This window comes from Salvelinus sp. IW2-2015, linkage group LG28 (genome assembly GCF_002910315.2).
Source record: "Salvelinus sp. IW2-2015 linkage group LG28, ASM291031v2, whole genome shotgun sequence".
NCBI lineage: Eukaryota > Metazoa > Chordata > Actinopteri > Salmoniformes > Salmonidae > Salvelinus > Salvelinus sp. IW2-2015.
Genome location: NC_036868.1, coordinates 9,198,728 through 9,220,175, shown reverse-complemented (window position 1 = coordinate 9,220,175; position 21,448 = coordinate 9,198,728). Strand labels below are relative to the sequence as shown.

Sequence of the window (21,448 nt, the reverse complement as noted above, 5' to 3'; positions counted from 1 at the left end):
TCTGATTACATTCTGTTACTTTTAGATGACTTTCCCCTTACGAGGCATTAGAAGAAGGCAATGTCATGGATCCCTCTGGAACTTTCTTTACGCACACCTGGCCCCTATTCCCAGTGATTAGTAATTGTATAAGTGTGCCCTTGGTTGACCAGTGTCCTGTCGATTATTGTTACAATGTCCGTTGGTTCGTGTGAGTACCTGTGCTGTGTGTTTTGGCTTTCGTGCCATTGTGGATTGCGCAGATGATTACGGGTCTCGTGCCATGTGTTAATCATTGTGCTTGTGTTATTTATTAGAGGAACTCCTCACTACTTTTGTTTGGGTGTCAACCCTGTGTTTTGTATAGTGTTTGTTTGGTCTTCGTCCCCGTGCCTTTACACGGCATGCTGTAATTTGGGTGTAATAAAAACACCTATTACGCATTCCTGCGTCTGTCTCCCGAATCATTCATACCAGCGTGACAGACAAAAATGTATGTTACCAATTGAACGACATGTATTGCAGGATAAATTAATGTTAAAGTTTACATAGCTGGCCATATATGGATGTTAAATTTTACCTTATGGCTTGGTTATGTAGGCTTCTATCCCATCACTTTCCACTACATATAATAATATGATTAAATTATATCAGAATTCCAGTCATTCCAATAAATGTTATACCCCTTGATCTTCAAGAATAGGACTTGGAAATATGGAAGTATAGATTAGCCAAATTGTTTTACCTGAGCACGACCCCAAAACTAAGGACTTATTAGCCACCTCTACTCTGTTGTTTATGATTTTGTTGTCATGGAGGATTGATTGGGCTCATTGATTTGAGTTGAAAAATAAATGCTGCGCTCATGGAATGGCATACTTTGACAAGAGTGTGACAAATGTATTAAACCCTAGCGTAGATGAAGAGGAGACAGGTTAAATTCCATTTTTTAAGCCTTCAGACACAGATTGTGTATGTGTGCCACTTGGAAGACAAAATATTTAAGTGCCTTTGAACAGGGTATGGTGGTTGGTGCCGTTTAATAAGTGTGTCAAGAACTGCAAAGCTGCTGGGTCAACATGGCACCCCACAGCACCCCTGTGGAACACTTTCGACACCTCCTAGAGTCCATGCCCCGACGAATTTAGGCTGTTATGAGAGGACGGTGTTCCTAATGTTTTGTACACTCAGTGTATTTAAACACTGGATTGTTGCTATGTATTGGCCATTGAGAGGCTTGTTGTTACAATGTCCGTTGGTTCGTGTGAGTACCTCTGCTGTGTTTTTTGGCTTTCGTGCCATTGTGGATTGCGCAGATGATTACGGGTCTCATCCCGTGTGTTAATCATTGTGCTTGTGTTATTTATTCGAGGTACTCCTCACTCTTTTGCCAACAGGCCAATATGGCCTGTTGGCAAACCAGACCTGCTGTTTTCAACTCTTAATTATCGGCTATGAAAAGCCAACTGACATTTATTCCTGATTATTATTTGACCATGCTTGTCATTTATGAACATTTTGAACATCTTGGCCATGTTCTGTTATAATCTCCACCTGGCACAGCCAGAAGAGGACTGGCCACCCCTCATAGCCTGGTTCCTCTCTAGGTTTCTTCCTAGGTTTTGGCCTTTCTAGGGAGTTTTTCCAAGCCGCCGTGCTTCTACACCTGCATTGCTTGCTGTTTGGGGTTTTAGGCTGGGTTTCTGTACAGCACTTCGAGATATTAGCTGATGTACGAAGGGCTATATAAAATAAACTTGATTGAAACTTGATTGATATGGCCTTTTGGCCATATTGGCACTCCCCAGTAGGAGCAGTCCTCCATAGGAATGAATGGAATTGTACAGTACTTCAATTAAATGTTTGAAGGACAAAATGACATGTATTTTAAGTATTTTTGTAGTGAGAACAGTAACATTAGTAATCTCAAAAAATGATACTTTAAGGAATTCATTTTGTTTTTGTTTAGCGCACCTAATATAATTTACAGGTATGCAGTAAGGTGTTTGTAATAGAATAAACGTGCCAAAAACGATTGGAGACATTAATAAATAACTTTTCTATAGCTTCCAAAATATTTTATACACTGGTGGGGGAGTGACAAGATGGAGGCACGATGGCTTCAACATAGACATTAAAACAGGTAGAGCAGGTAGAGCAAACAGAGATAAGAAAGTATCAAGCTCACATTGTACACCAACGGATTGTCATTTTGCTTCATAGAATATCATACGGTAACTTCTTGGAACATTATAATTTACAGAACTTCATATATCAAACTTTCAGACCAATGTACAAGGCAGTTTGAGAATTTGAGCACAGTGTTTCTAAACCCAAAGGCGCAACATTGTCTACTTGGTCAGCAATGCAGATCAAGTAGACAGGGCCGGGGTCTGGGGTTTGAAGAAGTGAAAAATTCTTCTTCAGTTGTTCATTTTCCCAAAATCTAAAGGCACAACCTATTCTGAATGAAAATATAAATGCAACATGTAAAGTCTTGAGTTAAAGCATTGTACAGGACTTGACTTACCCCTAACCAATAGAACTATTAAAGCTTAGAAGATTTCCTGCACCTTGGTAATGCATTTTGAAATAAGCCCATACCCTGTTCTAAAGAACCAATGAATGTTGAACATGATTTCCTGTTAAAATTTATTCAGGATCGGTGGGTCCCCCCCCCCCCCACGGGACGGTTGAGCTAACGTAGGCTAATGCGATTAGCATGAGGTTGTAAGTAACAAGAACTTTTCCCAGGACATAGACATATCTGATATTGGCAGAAAGCTTAAATTCTTGTTAATCTAACTGCACTGTCCAATTTACAGTAGCTATTACAGTGAAAGAATACCATGCAATTCTTTGAGGAACTTGAACTTGAAAAGTTATTAACAAACCAATTAGGCACATTTGGGCAGTCTTGATACAAAATGTTGAACAGAAATGCAAAATGGTTCGTTGGATCAGTCTAAAATGTTGCACATACACTGCTACCATCTAGTGGCCAAAATCTAAGTTGCGCCTGGGCTGGAATAGTACATTATGGCCTTTCTCTTGCATTTCAAAGATGATGGCACAAGAAAATACAAAAAAACTGTGTTTTTTTTCTTTATATTTTCTTTGACCAGATCTAATGTGTTATATTCTGCTACATTCATTTCATATTTCCACAAACTTCAAAGTGTTTTCTTTCAAATGGTATCAAGAATATGCATATCCTTGCTTCAATGCCTGAGCTACAGGCAGTTAGATTTGGGTATGTCATTTTAGGTGAAAATTGAAAAAAAGGGGTGGATCCTTAAGAGGTTTTAACTAAACTTAAAAGGCTACAATTTATTGTACTCCCGATGGAGTTGTAATTGATATCTCAAATGATGACGTTATAAACCAATTTGTAAGTAGGCAAAATGGAGACTGCGTCTGTTTCCCTGTTGTCTCAGGTGCCAGACTTATTTTGGACAGAGAGTGACAWCTACTGGGCACTAAGACAGTGCAACCCAGTTAATACATATTGATCCTGCCAAAGCATTACATATGAATCTTAAAATAATAGACATTTAATTAATATTGAAGCAGAAAGTGAATATCCAACAGAGATTGGTAATAAAAATATAGAGTAACTTTTTGAAGTGAAAACAATGCCTTCCAATATGGAGAAAGTGATCATGTGTCACACCCTGATCTGTTTCACCTGTCTTTGTGCTTGTCTCCACCCCCCACCAGGTGTCTCCCATCTCCCCTCATTATCCCCTGTGTATTTATACCTACGTTCTCTGTTTGTCTGTTGCCAGTTCGTTTTGTCCGTCAAGCCTTCCAGTGGTTTTCCCCTGGCTCCTGTCTTTTTCTATAATTCCTGTTTTCTAGTTTTCCCGGTTTTGACCATTCTGCCTGCCCTGACCCTGAACCAGCTTGCCGTTCTGTACCTTGTCATACCGCCCTGGATTATTGACGTCTGCCTGCCCTGACCCTGAGACTGCCTGCTGTTCTGTACCTTTTGACTCTGATCTGAATTACTGACTTCTGTCTGCCATTGACCTCTCATTTTGCCTACCCCTGTTCTAGTAACAAACTTTGTTACTTCGACACTGTCTGCATCTGGGTCTTCCCTAAAACGTGATAGTACAAACTGGCCATGACTGACCCAGCAAACACAGACCAGCTCCACAATGCCATCTCCCTGCAAGGAGCCACCATTGGACGACACAAGGAGTTACTGCAATGTCTTATGGAGGGACCATACCCTGGCAGAATGCCATAACCAGGCGTTCAAGACTTTTCTGGAGCAATTCCGCGGATACCCCACTGGGCAGCAGGTCACACCTGTAATCTCCCAGCCTATCCCAGTGTCCCGAGAACCCCGCTTACCTCTCCCAGTGCTTCCTCATTTTCAAGCTGCAGCCTTCTTCCTTCCCCTCGGACCCCTGGAGGATAGCATACATCATAACGCTGATGTCCGGGAGGGCACTCGCCTGGGCTACGGCGGTGTGGGAGAAATAGTCCGGTGTCTGCCTCAGTCTAGAGGAGTTGTCTGGGAGAGAGGCTGCTCGTAAGCTGCTCCAGCTACGTCAAGACTCCCGTAGTGTGGCAGACTCCGCAATGGATTTTCATACGTTGGCGGCTGAGAGTGCCTGGAATCCGGATGCATTGTTCGACATGTTCCTTCACAGATTATCGGAGTTGGTCAAAGATGAGCATGCAGCCCGGGAGCTGTCGATGGACCTTGACTCCCTCATAGCATTGACCATCTGGATCGATGAGCGGCTTCGAGAACATAGGAGAGAGAATCTGTGCCCCGTCGCCCTCATTCGTTCTCGATTCCCACCTCACCTCCGAAAGATCCCGGAGACCCCCAAAGTTTACATGTTCGAGTGAACCCGCGTCACCCGGGTTCTCTGAGGAATCACAGAGGGCTGTCGACTCGCCTCTTTCAGATTCCAGGCACCTGGGCAGGGCTAGATTGACGCCGGCTGAGCGCTTACGTCGACTCCACACCCAGAGCTGTCTATATTGTGGAGCTACGGGACATTTCGTAGCTACCTGCCCATTAAAAAACCAGGCTCATCAAGAAGGGGCGAGTACTCTGATGGGCCTTATAGAGAACTTTTCCTCTCCCCTTTCCATGCCATCCTGCTGTGGTGGAACCAGCCGAAATCTCTCAGGGGTACTCATTGACTCTGGGGCCAATGAGAGTTTTTTGGACGCTACCCTGGCGTCCGAGCTGGGGAACCCCACTAGGTCCCTCTCCATCCCCATGGACGTTAGAGCACTGGRCGGGCACTCTATAGGCCGCATCACTCATAATACCACTCCCATCAACTTACGAGTGCAGGGAACCACAGAGAGGCAATCCAATTTCTGCTGATTAAGTCTCCTCAGGTTCCCGTGGTATTGGGATTCTCTTGGCTCCAGCGWCACAATCCCATCATAGACTGGACTGCTGGTTCCATTATGGGCTGGAGCCCGTTCTGCCACGCCCATTGTCTGAAGTCAGTGCAGCCTGCCCCGGAACGTCTTCTTGTGGGCTCGGAAGTTGCCCTGGGCCTCTCCACTATTCATGCGGAGTACCAGCACCTCTGGGAGGTGTTCAGTAAGGCCCGGGCCACTTCGCTTTCGCAGCACCGACCCTATTGACTGCGGGAGTGACCTTCTCCCTAGCACCATTCCTCACCAGGGACGACTGTACTCTCTGTTGGGTCCGGAGACCAAGGCTACGGAGACCTACATTGAGGACTCCCTAGCAGCAGGGTTCATCCGTCCTTCTGCTTCCCCCATCGGCGCAGGGTTCTTCTTTGTGTAGAAGAACAAAACACTGCGTCCATGCATCGACTACCGGGGTCTCAGCGACATCCCGGTGAAGTACCACTACCAGCTACCACTCATCTCCTCAGCCTTCGAGCCGCTCCAGGAGGCCACCGTGTTCTCCAAGCTGGACCTACGGCACGCCTACCACCTGGTGCGGATATGGCAAGGGGACGAGTGGAAGCCTTCCATCAATATGGTCAGCGGTCATTACAAGTATCTGGTCATGCCATTTGGCCTTACCAACGCCCCAGCGGTGTTCCAGGCTCTGGTTAATGATGTTCTCTGCGAGATGTTGAACCGGTTCGTCTTCGTCTACCTTGACGACATCCTCGTCTTCTCCCGCTCCACCCAAAAACACGTGCTTTACAAAAGCTGGTTCTCCAACGCCTCCCGGAGAACCAGCTTTTGTAAAAGCAGAGATGTGCGAATTCCAATGCTCCACAATCCCCTTCCTGAGTTACATCATCGCTGCAGGGAGTGTAAACCCGGGAAGGTGAGAACGGTGGTGGATTGGACCCAGCCTACGTCCAGGGTGGAGCTGCAATGTTTCCTGGGATTCTGCAACTTTTATCCCCGTAGCTCCCATTTTGGTTCATCCTAACACGTCCCGCCAATTCGTGGTGGAGGCCGATGCTTCGGATGTCGGCGTGGGGGCTGTCCCGTTCCAGCATTCTGCCCTGGACTTCAAGTTACATCCCTGCACAGCCTTCTCCCATCGCCTCAATGCCATGGAGAGAAACTATTATGTGGGGTATCGTGAGCTTCTCGCAGTGAAGATGGCGTTGGAGGAGTGGAGGCACGGGCTAGAGGGGGCAGAACATCCGTTCGTTGTGTGCACTGACCACAAGAACCTGGAATATCTCCGCACCGCCAAGCGTCTCAATTCCAGGCAAGCTAGATGGGCCCTGCTCTTCACCCGGTTCAACTTCTCCCTCTCCTTCTGACCAGGATCCAAGAACATCAAGCCGGATGCGCGGTCACGCCGCTGTAGTCCCGTTTTGCCTKCCCCTGTTCTAGTAGTCTAGTAAACTTTTGTTACTTTGACACTGTCTGCATCTGGGTGGGCAAAGCTGTCATCAAGGCAAAGGGTGGTTATTTGACAAATCTCAAATAAAAAATATATTTGGATCTTTTTTGGTTACTACAGGATTCCATATGTGTTATTGCATAGTTTTGATGTCTTCACTATAATTATACAATGTAGAAYATAGTAAAAATAAAGAAAACCCTTGAATGAGTAGGTGTTCTAAAACTTTTGACCAGTAGTGTACTGGTAAGATGTTACCGCTCTCTCTCTTTCTCACTGTGTCAGTTTATGGAAAATGTTGAATGAAAAAGCTATAATATTATTGTATTAGCTGCATGTATATTTTATGACCACATCTGTAAATCAGACCAGTGTATTTTATGTGGGAGGGGAATGAAGTAATAACAGCAAGGATTTTAGAAGATCCATTTTATTCAGCAGAACAAATGTAGAAAAACAACAAGGTGACAAAGCAATGAAGACTATTTTGTTACATGCGGATATAGCCCCTTCTAGTGACTGCCATTTCCTTACCACCTATTTATTTATTTTTCTTCGTTTTTAGTGTACTGTCTGTGTTGTATCATGTTATGTATTGTCTGCCTGTTTTGTTTTGTTCTCCCAAATTTGGAAAATATATACACTACCGTTCAAAAGTTTGGTGTCACTTAGAAATTACCTTGTTTTTGAAAGGAAAGCAAATTTTTTGTCCATTAAAATAACATCAAATTGATCAGAAATACAGTGTAGACATTGTTAATGTTGTAAATGACTACTGTAGCTGGAAAAAAACAATTTTTTTAATGGAATATCTACATAGGCGTACAGAGGCCCATTATTAACAACCATCACTCCTGTGTTCCAATGGCATGTTGTGTTAGCTAATCCAGGTTTATTATTTTAAAAGGCTAATTGATCATTAGAAAACCCTTTTGCAATTATGTTATCACAGCTGAAAACTGTTGTTCTGATTAAAGAAGCAATAAAACTGGCCTTCTTTAGACTAGTTGAGTATCTGGAGCATTAACATTTGTGGGTTCGATTACAGGCTCAAAATGGCCAGAAACAAAGAACTTTCTTCTGAAACTCGTTAGTCTATTCTTGTTCTGAAAAATGAAGGCTATTGTCACGACTTCCACTCCTTGTTCGGGCGGTGTTCGGCAATCGACGTCACCGGCTTTCTAGCCATCGCCGCTCCATTTCTCATATTTCCATTCTTTTTGTCTTGTTCCATTACACACCTGGTTTTCATTCCATAATTACTGCATGTATTTAGTCCTCTGTTCCCCWCCATGTCTTTGTGTGTAATTGTTTATTGTTATGTGGATTTTGTCAGGCGCTACACTTTTGYTATGTTCCGTGTTTTTGGCACGTTATTGTTCTTATGTGCTGTCATTTTTGGACCGGAATTAAAGTGCGCCTGTTTATTACACTCTGCTCTCCTGCACCTGACTTTCTCCTCCCGTACACACCCCTGACAGCTATTCCATTTATTGGCCAGTCTCAACGTCAACAGTGAAGAGGCGACTCCAGGATGCTGGCCTTCTAGGCARAGCTGCAAAGATAAAGCCATATCTCAGACTGGCCAATAAAAAGAAAAGATTCAAAATGGGCAAAAGCCTTCATTTCTCAGAACAAGAATAGACTGGCGAGTTTCAGAATGGTGATGGTTGCTGATAATGGGCCTCTGTACGCCTATGTATATATTCCATTAAAAAAATCTGCCGTTTCCAGCTACAATAGTCATTTACAACATTAACAATGTCTACACTCTATTTCTGATACATTTTATGTTATTTTAGTGGACAAACAATGTGTTTTTCTTTCGAAAGCCTAGGACATTTCTAAGTGACCCCAAACCTTTGAATGGTAGTGTATATATATTATTTGAAATAAACGTATAAATTAAATGAATAAAAACATAGAAAAGACAAAGATGTGGCTACATTGAGATTACAAAATAGGGTAGTGGAAGCATTGTCTGGAACTGGAGTTGGTTGCACTTCTACAGCACATCACAGCTCTCGTAGACTAAACAAACCCGTCCCTTTGGAGTGGGAGTGTGATTTATGAGTACTGTCAATGTAGATTAAGAGAATGAAGATACATTTACAAGCCTTCTTCAGTTGGCTATAATATGAGCACTGGAAATGTAGTGGTCCTTAATCACAACATGTTGCAGTCCTTCAAAGAAACAAAAACACTGAGACTCTTTGATAAACATTTTTTTCTCATGTGAAACTAGACTAATTCATAGGGAGGGTGGTTTACATTTCTGGGTCATTCTCTTTACCAAAGAACAACACATTTTGCATTGGTGAACAAGGATAGATAGTTATGAAGCAGAATTTGGTCAGTCTTGTTGCTGGAGAGCTGGCCTGTATTGGTTATGACAGGCCCTTTAGGCAGCTGGACAGGAGCCCACACTGACGGCCCCGCTGACCAGGGCAGCTTTACTGAAGCTCACTTGGCTCTCATTCACAGTTAGCTTCCTCATACAGCCTGTGTAGGCCCTCCTAGTCGCAATGCCCTCTGGAAGAAGAGATTCTAGGACGATAGACAAATAACATTATAAACACATTCATTACTACTTACAGCTACTGCTTAAAGACACAGCATAAAAAGTAATTGGATGAAACTACTATAAATGTAATGTAGTTCATATAATTTTTTTGGCAGCATCCTTTTTTTCTTAATTTCACCCCCCAGCAACCTATACAAAGTTGTTACAGTTTGGATGTGATTTGTGGATGGGATCTCAGGAATTAGGTGTTATAAGTAGTGTTTAACAACTAGTATGAGAGTTGAGTAGTCTAGAGATGCATGGCCTTGCTACTGACCTGGAGCTCCACCAATGAACACAGGGGTCCTGGCACTCTGGGTGCTGGGGTTAAGTGGTCCCACCACGTGATTGACCTCTGAGTCCACATCCAGCTGGACAACATTGGCATCTCGAATCACTGTGAACCAGAGGAGGCAGGAAGGAACTGCACATATCAGTCACTGCACATAACATTAGTGCCGGATGATACCAGTATCGCAATACTCGTTAGTATCATGGAAAGAAAACAAAACTCGAAGCGGATTTAACTTCTTTAGAAAAACAGCCCTAATGTTGGAAACAACCATTATGTTGTCATCAGTCACATTCGTTTATTTTCCTAGCTATATCACACAATATTTTATTTACAGCAGATTTTTTAAGGAACCAAATAGTAAAGTCTGCTTCATCTTTTCTTTTTTGACATGGAAAAAACATCGCAATACTGGTATCGTCATGGACCTACATAACATGGGCCAATCAGTGTAAATAAATCATGGTCCCATCCTGTTTAAATCAGGGCAGTCAGTGAAGGGAAGCCTCTTACCTGTGATCCTGTGCCAGCTCCCATCACACAGGCCTAGTCTWGGAGTGACCTGAGTGAAGAACTCACGAACTCCGTTGTTCACCAGCACCACCACCTGTGAGCATAGAACAACACTTGCATTGGTGACAAGTCCAAGATCTACAAATAGAAAATCAGCAAATGAATACAGATGACTTTGTATTAGTGGCTTACTGCTCCTTGATGGATATACATGGTGAAGTACTCCTCGGCTGCTGTGTACACATGTAGTAGCACCCCTGATGCCACACGGGGGCGCACCTCTACCACCAGCTCAAACTTCAGCCCCAGGTTGAACGTGTCATCTGAGTGAGACGGACGGAAAGAGAAGTTCAAGCAAAGTCTGCTTTACAACCCCCTCCTATTCTGAACCTCCCCTTTAACGTCTGTAACCTGGAATATTTCACTGCCCTTCGGCCCAATGAGGTATGTCCACGTGTGAAACTTAGYCGGCCACAGTAGGGTGTGAAATTGCTCTGCCCTCATTCAAACAGCTGCAGCTCGGCTCCCAAGAGTTTTGGGTCTGCAACTGTCCTCCGTGCCCTCGACTTTTCCACCAGGCCAAATTTTCACCACAGCTGCACTGGGGATATTGTATTCCCCTATCCTGACTAGAGTTTCTCTGCTTCACTGTCTGTGTGTGAATTGGTGAGCGGCCCAAAGCTTTTGTCTGCTTTCCAGAGGAAATATAAAATGGCGTGTGATATAATTGACTCATTGTTTCCAAACAGTTCCAGACCCAGCCAAAACTATTAGTGTACAACGATATGATGTCCTGAAGATTGCAGCAAATCAATGTTTCACAAGCTTTTCGTTTGGTATCATACTTCAAATGAATCTGGAATGGTTCAACCACAGTATGAAGCCAGAAGGGCTTTGAGGAGAATAATATGTGTTTGTGTATTACCCAAGACAACATATCCACCCTCTTCGGAGAAGTATGTCCCCGGCTCGGAGAGTCCCTCGAAACACGGCGTCACCCCGAAGGTCTGGGACACGGAGGACAGCCATTGGCCATTCAGCTGGAGGTTCTTCACACAGCCAGTGAAGCTGTATGCAGAGTTTCTCTATAGGAGACAAATACAGCACAAGGAAGCGTAAATGAGTAGTACTAGACTGGTCCTATCATGGTAGTAGAGTAGAGTGGTAATGTCTGGAAAATATGTTCCACTAACAAATACGGTCTTGCAGAGAGGGGTCACGTTGGTGGTTTCCTGTTCTCTGTGGGAACCGTATCAGCTGAAGACAGCAGTCTGAAGTGAAAATACTTGGATGGCTCCCAGTGTGAACATATAATGCCAGAAAAGACTAGAGGACCATAAATCACCCAAACATCTCTTGCAATGCTCTGTTTGGAGAGGTCAGGATCTAAACTATTTTATCCTACTTCAACATTATTGGCCAGGCTTTGTGTTTCCAGGATTCCACTGTAAAAATGTTGTCACATTCTGCTCCATTTGCCTTCAGTAGGCTACTAGGCTACAAATGGCACCCTATTCCCTATATAGTAAGTGCACTACTTTTGACTGGTACTACCCCTGGGTGCTAAGAGGTGTATCTTACCTGTATGTTCCTCTGGGCCCTCCCTGGGGGCACCCCTCCCAAGTAGAGGTGGCTTCTGATGTGCCAGGAAACGTTGGAGCCCTGAGCTCTGTCCTCCAGCACTGTCAGCCCATCAATGACTAATCGGCCTAGATTCCCATCACGGATAAAAATAACCTGCAGGAGAGACAGGACAGAGCTGTCACACTGAAGTGTTGGAGTATCTCACTGCTAAAAACTAGTGGTTTATCTTAATATAGAATTATATATTTCTGTAGGGGAGAGTGGAGTAAGTTGAGCCAAAGTGGTAAATTGAGCCACCTTTGTTTCTAGAAAAGCATACACAAATTAATAATTTGCCAAAATATTTTGGAAGTCATTATTTTATGGAGTATATGAAGAAAGAAACCACACAAAAAAAGGTTAGGTTAGGTCCAAAAAACAGATTTTTCACCGTCAAATAAATGTATTGTGTTAGAGGTTTCATGATGCTCGTATCTAAAATAAAAATAGATACTTTTAAGATTGTTCAATTGAGGTCTCTATAAGCTTCAATATGAGGTCTTAAACCTAGCATGAAAGTGCATCCTTGTAACTGTGTGGGCTAATACAGTTAAATGTTTTGCCATGGGGTAAGTTGAGCCGATGGTTGAGCCAATGGCAAGTTGAGCAAATTGAAGTGTTTTCTTCACAGGCGTAATGCAAGGTATTATCGCTGGGTCATGAGGTAACAACAGGGCCTGGCCTGTGTTAAAAGTGTTTTAAAAAGTTCAAAGTGTTGTTAGGTGTTAAAAGACCCCCCCAGGGGAAGTTACCCGCAACTATTTCCATGTAATTTCCTGTCCTAGAGATGAAACGTGCCTTTGGGGGGATCCCGAGTGGCGCAGCGATCTAAGACACTGCATYGCAGTGCTAGAGGAGTCACTAAAGACACCCTAGTACCATTCCAGGCTGTATCACAGCGGTCTAAGGCACTGCATCTCAGTGCTAGAAGCGTCACTACAGACACCCTGGTTACATTCCAGGTTGTATCACAACCGGCCGTGATTGGGAGTCCCATAGGGCGGCGCACAATTGGCCCATCATCGTCTGGGTTTGGCCGGTGTAGGCCGTCATTGTAAATAAGAATTTGTTCTTAACTGACTCGCCTAGTTAAATAAAGGTTAAATAAAAAATAAATGGATGTTTAGGTTCCACCTCCGAAGAATGATGAAGGCAATTGATACATATTCACAAACTGGGTGTGGGGAATTTCCACATGGAGTTGATAAACATCAATAAATAGGGCACTGACAGCTGTCAGTGTAGCTAGCTAGCTAGCTGGCATGCTAACCTTATCTAGCTAGCTATCTTGATAATCTTATCTACAAAGCTATCTTGCTAACTTTATCTAGCTAGCTATCTTGCTAACCTTATCTAGCTAGCTAATATTATTTGTTGTTGCCGTTTTTTTAACTCCACCATATTTTTTTTAACTCCACCATATTCAAAAGATTAGCCAGCTGGCTCTGTGGCTTGTTCTCGCACGGGTTTTGTCATAGCATTGATTTAGGGAAAACTTCACCACAGAAGGAAACCACTGGCCTATCTTTGACTTTGCCATCTATTGTTATCTTCAAAGTTTGGCATCTTCCATAAATTGTGTCTGCGAATACGCCATAGAAATAGTAAGAAAGAATAAGATGAAGCTCCGGTAATATGGATAAGTATAGAAAGATAGCTGATATGCGTTTTTCTACATTATAATGGACACGGTGCAACCTTTGGTAGGCTCTTGGCAGGCTTTGGCTGGGGTACAGCAAAGCCAAGTCAGCCCGAGCTCATGGTTCTCACAAGGGAAGTGAAATGATCGGCTACAATGATTTTGCTCATGATCATGCACGACTTTTCATTATCTGGAGAGACACTCGTGGTTTTTAACTAACGTTACACCAATCAAAGCAGTGGACCGATGGGGGGAGTGGATATGCAAAATGCTTTAATATCACGCAATTATACAATATACAGTATATCTTTTTTTATAAAGACTAGCTAAAAACKAAGTGAAAATTGACAAATTATCCAATGGATTATGATAATTTTCAGTTAAAAAAAGTACCGGAGCACAGATCTGTATTTAATAGTTTACAAAAGTAGTTACCTTYTGAAATCTGTATTCAATTAGTTCTAAAAAGTAGTCCGTTTTTAGGATCTGTATTGAAATAGTTGTAGTCAACTATTCGTTCCTGTTTATTTTTATAAAGCATAGTTAAAACTATAGTTATCCCAGGTCTGGTATACTGTATGACAGTATACTGTCAGAGATCAAAGTGATGTATTTTTGTATGGATAGAGGGGAATAAGTACATTCACTTACATTGTGCCATGCTCCATCATTGTACTTCTCCAGGCTCTTGATCTTGACTCTCTGCTGACCCAGGTTGAATGTGTACACCAGCTTGCCATGGGCCAGGAAGAGAGCCATGAAGTTGTCCTCCGCCTCATCTGATACATAAAAGATTAGGCCAAAGGAGGACTGGGTCTTCAGGGACAGGGAGAAGTGAGACCTGAGGGAGGATGGTGCATAAGAACTAGTACTTAGACCAGAGAGCATGTGACTAGTACTTAGACCAAGAAACCAAAGTGGAGTTCATGTGTAGAGTGAGTTCAGCATTGACCTCTGGTTGACTTCTGGTCAACCTATGTACCCACAATGTTTTCCTAGCCCCGGCCTTACTTCTTAGAGAGGGACCCTGGGATGTCTGTGAATTCCTGCCTGCTGTTGGCAGTGCCCCCATAGTGATGGGCATGGCGGGTGGCACGGGGCCTGGGGGACAGGTAGCAGGGCGTCTCCTCTGTCTCTCCTGGCTCCTGGTCATCACTATTCAGTCCCAACAGGCCCTTTGGGAGGTTGGACTTATCTCTGCCCACCTTTGAGAGACAAAGGAAGTCACTTGACTGTTAGTAGTGGGTCAATGCATGCATGTCTCTAGTTCAATATTCACTGATTAATTCTGTACTCCTTCCGCATTGATTATACCAAGATGGGCATGAATAAAAATGAAAATTGACATTTCGTAGCAAACTGTGTTCACTGACATGTATGGAAATTAATGTATGCCTTTATACCTTCCTTGTATGGCCCTGCTTGGGTTTGGCAGAGTTTTTACTTTGCTTTGAGAACAGGGCAGCGGGTGGTCGCTTCACAGGGCAGTCCTGCAGAGAGGTCTGGACATTCTCAGTGTACTTCTGAAAGTCCTCTGGCTCAATGTCTCTGTCTTGTCTGAAGAGAGAGAGAGAGAGAGGGAATAGCATCTAAGTGCCAAAGACATAAGAGCCATAGAGATACTCACACACACAACTCTGTCTCCATGGAAACACACTCCTTGTCCTCCCACTCGGCTCTCAACAGCAGCTCTATTTGTGAGCCTGGCTTTCCTCCTCTCATAGATAAAGCTAGGCAGCTAGGTTTTCACCAACCAACCTAAGCCAAATGATCAATTAGCATGCTCTCATAACAGCAGTCCCTGGAGAAAGGAAACAGGCTCACTAACAGTGTGCAAACTTGGACTTGTTCACTCGCTAATAAAATGCTAGCTATATCATAAAACACATTCAGCATTGACTGGTGGTGGACGAGGTCAGCTCACCCATAAAATTGCTTTATTTTAAATTGTTTAAATGTAATCTTTATTTAACTCGGCAAGTCAGTTAAGACCAAATTCTTATTTACAATGGCGGTCTACACCGGCCAAACCCGGATGACGGTGGGCCAATTGTGCGCCGCCCTATGGGACTCCCAATCACTTAAGTGACTTCTCTATATAGATGCAATCCATGACAATCCATTTCATCAAATGCATTGCAACTTGAGTTGCAATCCTGTCTATGTATTTCTAATGTGGTCTGAGTGCTGTGGCAGTGAGAGAGTGTGACCTGCTGATGTAGGCATAGCTGATGCAGCCAGTGAAGTTCTTGATGCTGCTGCTGGGAGAGCCTCCGAAGTAGAAGTTCCTCACTGTGGATGCTGACGGGGCAGCAGTCGGACGTTTCTTCTCATGCTTGTCTTTGTCATCCACCACCAACTCATACCTAGGATAGCATTAGATGGTTCATAAGCCAATTAGTGCAATGAATAATGATAGCCTATTCTATATTCAAAGAAACCTTTCAAATATGAAGAAATCTCAAAGTGCCTTAACAGCAGTAAAAGCACATTGTACATGGGAGCCATACATTGGATTCTTACTTGTCATTATTCACTGAAGCTACCAGGAAATGGGTAATTCCATCATTGTACTGCTTCTTCTGTGATTTGACTCTAGTGCCTCTGGAGTTCAATACCACTGCTCCATTCTCAAGGGTGATGGTAAACTCATCAGACTGGAGGARAAAGACAGAGGAGAGTTTATAACAGTTGTATTTCCTTTGTAGTTCCTTTTGGAACTCATATTAAAAAGAGAGCATTCTTGATTTAAGAATAAATCAGTATACCCCTTCGCTGTGGTAGAACAGCAGACCAGTAGGCTGCAGTGTCCTGAAGTTAAGGCCTCCCTCGAAGGTGTCGAAAGGAGATATCTTTGCTGCAGATCCTAGGTAGCTCTCTCCAGTGAAATAGGCTTTACGGGACATCTGTGACAATCCAAGACACAACAGGGATATTGTCAACTATTGTAGTTCAGTTGATTCTGTATATGCTTTGTCTAGTAGAGTTTAATGTGGACTACAGTACATACAAAGTACTCCTCAGGACAACCGCTGCTGATGCCAATAGTGCCTGGTTCCTCCAGGAGGTTAAAGTCTTTCTTCTGGAACTGGAAGCCCTTCACACAGCCCTCAGCCAAACCAGGGAGGATAGCTCAGGCTGGGGGGGGAACAGGCTCATAGTTTCATAGTGCATAGCTGTATCAGGCTAATCCCAATGTTATAATCTTTGATATGTGTGTTACAATGTGTCAATTATGCTTATAAGGTTATACTTGTCAAGGTCCTTGATTGGTGTGAGAAAGTGCATGATTGTGGTGTTGATCTGGCACTGGAGAGGAGAATGTGCGAGGGGGCTCCTCCTATGTAGATATTAGAGAAGGGCAGAGTTTTTTTCTCGTTCTCCATGGACTTCACGTGACTCTTGTCCACCAATAGAATGAACTTCTTGGAGTAATGATAGATCACTGACACTATAAAAAAAGCGTAGATTAGATTACTGTTGAGGACATTTATTTTATTCACATCTCCAGTTGTAGAATGCACACCCTGCAGACACAAAGAGAATGGGCTGATTTAGATTTACCTCATGGTATCTTGCGTCGTTGATTTGTAGTTTGGGTGAGTTACTCTCCATGACGATCGGGCCTCCACTGAAGCCAAAGTCATACATGAGACGTAGAAGCCATTCTTCAACTCCAACAGGAAGAAGTTGTCCTGGAAAGAAGATGGAAGAATTACAACAACAACAAAAAAATCACGGTTACATGATGAAGAAACATTATTGGTAAATCTCTATGCTCTCTGTGTCACGCCCTGACCTTAGAGAGCGTTTTATTTCTCTATTTGTGAGGTCAAGGTGTGATGTGGGGTGGGCATTCTATGTTTTGTATTTCTGTGGTTTGGCCGAGTGTGGTTCCAATCAGAGGCCGCTGTCTATCGTTGTCTCTGTTGGGACATCATACTTAGGCACCTGTTTTGCCACCTTAGTTTGTATGTTTACTATGTAGGCCTGATATGCAGTAGAAGCAGTTCAATTTTGGTGTTTCTCTTTGTTGGCGACACTTCTATATAGAAGAAAATACACCACGCTGCACCTTAATCCGGTCATTTCCCTGACGACGTTCGTGACACTCTGAAGCATTACAAGGCATAGCACTGCATCACTGACTGACTGTGTTGCTTGTTCAAATATAAAGGTGACATTTTTGTTGCTATATTTACCCCATTGACCATGAGTAACAGGATGCCGTTGTTTGCTACTGTCCGAACAGCAATGTCAAACCGGGTGACGATGCCAAATTTACCCCTCCTCTCCATGTTGTTGATGAGGGCATATCCAGTTCCGTCAAACAGGTAGCTGGCGATACGACTCTGTGAGAATGCCAGCTTATACCTGATAGGGCAAAGAAAACAATGTTAGATTTAAGTCAACATTAAGTGACTTGTCTGAACAAGCCTCAGATGTAGACGTGGACTCTTTAAAGGCAGAGGCAATATCTAAAGTTCCCAACAAAAATGTTTGGACAAGATGCAGTTTATCATACCTGGGACAAGGTGTTGAAGCAACTACATCCATCTTGTGGGTCTGTTTGAAGTTGTACATACTGATGACATCGTTATTCAAAGAGGCCAACTCGATGCAGCCCACAAAAGGAGCTAGGCTGAGTGCAGGTGGAAGCTACAAGAAAAACAAATGAACAACATTCAGAATCTTATCTTGGAAGGGAAGAGTAAATACAGAATCATTGCAATACTGATTCAATCCTGCTGTGTCAATGGGTCTTGTGTGAAGTACAGGTTACATCAACACTGTATGATGAAAACGGTATGCTATGCATTAGCCAATGCCACAGAACTCTGATCAGAGGCTGGTATCATGTCCTGTTAGAAAGTAATACTGTACCCTGACATCAGCGGGGACGCCACCCACAAAGAAGACAGTGTCTTCAGGATCCAGGTCGAACAGGGAGTCGGTGCCAAAGGCCTCTCCCTTCTGGATGAATTTCTGCTCGTCTGTGGATGTCTGACTGGGTACGGTCAGGAACACTTTGCCATGTCTGCCCAACCTGTCAAAACAGAGACACAAAGCAGCGTGAATAATCAGTCACATCAACACCATTACCTCCTGCATGGGCAGATCAGCCTCCTAGCTCCCTGTGAGTGGTTAGACTAGACAGATGTACTGACTGTGTGAATGGATGGACGACCTTTAGCCTGGTCGCAGATCTGTACTCAGTGGTGTAAAGTACTTAAGTAAAAATACTTTAAAATACTACTTAAGTAGTTTTTTGGGGCATCTGTACCTTACTATTTATAATTTTTGACTACTTTTACTTTTACTTCACTACATTCCAAAAGAAAATTTTTATTTTKTATTTTTTTTATTTCACCTTTATTTAACCAGGTAGGCTAGTTGAGAACAAGTTCTCATTTGCAACTGCGACCTGGCCAAGATAAAGCATAGCAGTGTGAACAGACAACACAGAGTTACACATGGAGTAAACAATAAACAAGTCAATAACATGGTAGAAAAAAAGAGAATCTATATACAATGTGTGCAAAAGGCATGAGGTAGGCAATAAATCGAATAATTACAATTTAGCAGATTAACACTGGAGTGATAAATCATCAGATGATCATGTGCAAGAAGAGATACTGGTGTGCAAAAGAGCAGAAAAGTAAATAAATAAAAGCAGTATGGGGGGTGAGGTAGGTAAATTGGGTGGGTAGTTTACAGATGGACTATGTACAGCTGCAGCGATCGGTTAGCTGCTCGGATAATGTACTTATAAACTCCATACATACACCCAAAAGTACTCATTACAATTTGAATGCTTAGCAGTACAGGAAAATGGTTAAATTTACAAACTTATCAAGAGAACGTCCCTGGTCATCCCTACTGCCTCTGATCTGGCAGACTCACTTAATTTACAAACTAAGAATTTGTATTATGTCTGAGTGGTGGAGTGTGCCCCTGGCTGTAAAAAAAATATTATAATAATAATAAGGAAATCGTGTCGTTTGGTTTGCTTAATATAAGGAATTTGATGTATAGCATTTCATTTTACTTTTACTCAAGTATGACAGTTGAGTTCTTTTTCCACCACTGTACTTAAGTACATTTAATACCAGATACTTTTAGACTTTTACTCAAGTAGTATTTTACTGGGTGACTTTCATTTTTACTTGAGTCATTTTATATTAAGGTATCTTTATTTTTACTCAAGTATGACAATTCAGTACTTTTTCCACCTCTGTCTGTACTGTATGTGCTTTAGCCAAGTCCTTTGTCATTGGTTGTCAGTCATGATGCCAAACATGTATGGCATGACAGCAGACACGACAGAAGTCTTGTCTAAAAAGCATTAACTGATCTGCTTCCAGAATATGATAGTCAATCTGTGTGGATCTGTTTCTTAGGAAATACTCTACTATACCTCTCCACTTTGATGAGGTTGAAGACTGGAGGCCATTGGCTGACAGGCTTTGAACCAAGTGGGATCTCGACATCTTCCTCTCCCAGTTTGTAGACGTACACCAGGTTGTCATTCTTGATTGCCAGACCCATGTAGTCCTTCCTACCCTATATGATATATAGGACAAAAACCAAGGTTACAGGTTTTATACAACATATAATGCATGTACTGTAATATGGAATCCCTGCCTGTGCTCTTTTCAGGAAAAGCAAAGCATCCAAATCTTTGGTTTCATAAAACCAACGAATGGTCACTGAGATTGACATTTCTAAGCAACACCACTGCATAATTTACAGCAGTGGCAGAATCACCAGGGTAAGCAGCATCGTTAATGAGAACAGAGAGGCCCAGAGAGGAGAGATCTGCCCTGCTGTCAATAAGCCCCTATGGGTGGGGGATAACGCCATTTATGTAAAGGATCCCCGACTTTGAAGGCAGTGGCACACACATTGTTAACAGGGGTTTCCTGGAAACCTTTCAAAAACGGCAACCGTTTGCTTTCAAAGGCCTCTCCTGCTCACATAATGACAACAAACCATTAATCTGCACACAAGCTGCTCTCCCTTTCATCTCAGGCCGTCCTCAGGGTCCAAGTCTGGGAAGTTTCAATAGCAGATCTGGGCCATTCTGCACCCCTCTCCTCCCACCCACCCACTTCTTGCACACAACAGAACAATGCCTCAGTAAGATCACAGGGGCCATTGTGGTCTATGCTGCTATCCTGATCCCAGATGTGTTTATGCTGTATGGCAAACTCCCATAGTAGTGACATCACAACAGCACGAGTTGGCTATACAGGACAAACATATCTGCTTTAGAGAAGAGCCAAGCTGCTGAACCCAGCATCAGCCCTGCTCCCTATTCCCTGTCCCTCCTCTCCCCCGAGCATCCTCACGTTTCTGTCTCCCAGATAGAAGATGAAGCGGTCCTCGATAGGGTCCTTATCTGGGTCCACCCTGATGAACAGGCTRATGGTGGTCACTGTCTTCAGGTCCTCCAGGTTGGTGTGGGGCTGCACCTGAACCGATGACTGACCGTTGAACTTCATGGACACTTGGACCTATGGTGTGACAAAACATGATATATCCGTGTCATACGACCTTGATTACGAACACGACTTGGGATTATAGTAAGGTGAGACTATATAGGATTTTACTCATCATAGGTGGTTGAAAGTACATTTCGGTTGTGATATAGTGATTGTTAAGGTGATAATATTGACCTTCTTGGCCACACTCCTGGCCTGGGCAATGAGCTCTCTGATCCTCATGATGTTAGTGGTCACATTGTTCACTTGGTTCTTCTCCTCCACCACACGCAGCTTATCCAGMAGTTCAGGGACCAGCTCAGACAGGTTCTCCACTAAAAACACCACCATAGATGGAGAGGAAGAGGACTATTTACAACAATAATTCAACTACTTTTTTCTATTAAGCCACCACAACCACAGAGCATTTTATTCTGAGAATCTCTGTTCAGTTTTACACTTACTAGTTTCAGTGTAATGCTTAGTCATTAAGTCTTCTCTGTTGAGGATTGAAATGCTGTAGTCT

General features: G+C 43.2%; 1 protein-coding gene across 1 annotated transcript in view; it reads right to left on the bottom strand.

Moving 5' to 3' along the window:
- Positions 1-7,219: 7,219 nt before the first annotated feature.
- LOC111954452 (laminin subunit alpha-4) overlaps positions 7,220-21,448 on the bottom strand; it is a 36,210-nt gene continuing 21,981 nt past the window's right edge. The window contains 24 exon segments of the mRNA XM_024134673.2: positions 7,220-9,352; positions 9,646-9,765; positions 10,174-10,267; positions 10,366-10,496; positions 11,099-11,258; positions 11,755-11,910; positions 14,090-14,279; positions 14,450-14,643; positions 14,842-14,995; positions 15,649-15,804; positions 15,962-16,095; positions 16,207-16,344; positions 16,449-16,549; positions 16,552-16,576; positions 16,747-16,889; position 16,965; positions 17,003-17,097; positions 17,100-17,133; positions 17,641-17,812; positions 17,964-18,097; positions 18,323-18,485; positions 19,857-20,002; positions 20,791-20,955; positions 21,118-21,257. Coding sequence (XP_023990441.1) covers positions 9,207-9,352; positions 9,646-9,765; positions 10,174-10,267; positions 10,366-10,496; positions 11,099-11,258; positions 11,755-11,910; positions 14,090-14,279; positions 14,450-14,643; positions 14,842-14,995; positions 15,649-15,804; positions 15,962-16,095; positions 16,207-16,344; positions 16,449-16,549; positions 16,552-16,576; positions 16,747-16,889; position 16,965; positions 17,003-17,097; positions 17,100-17,133; positions 17,641-17,812; positions 17,964-18,097; positions 18,323-18,485; positions 19,857-20,002; positions 20,791-20,955; positions 21,118-21,257 — 3,092 coding nt within the window. The 3' untranslated portion in view covers positions 7,220-9,206.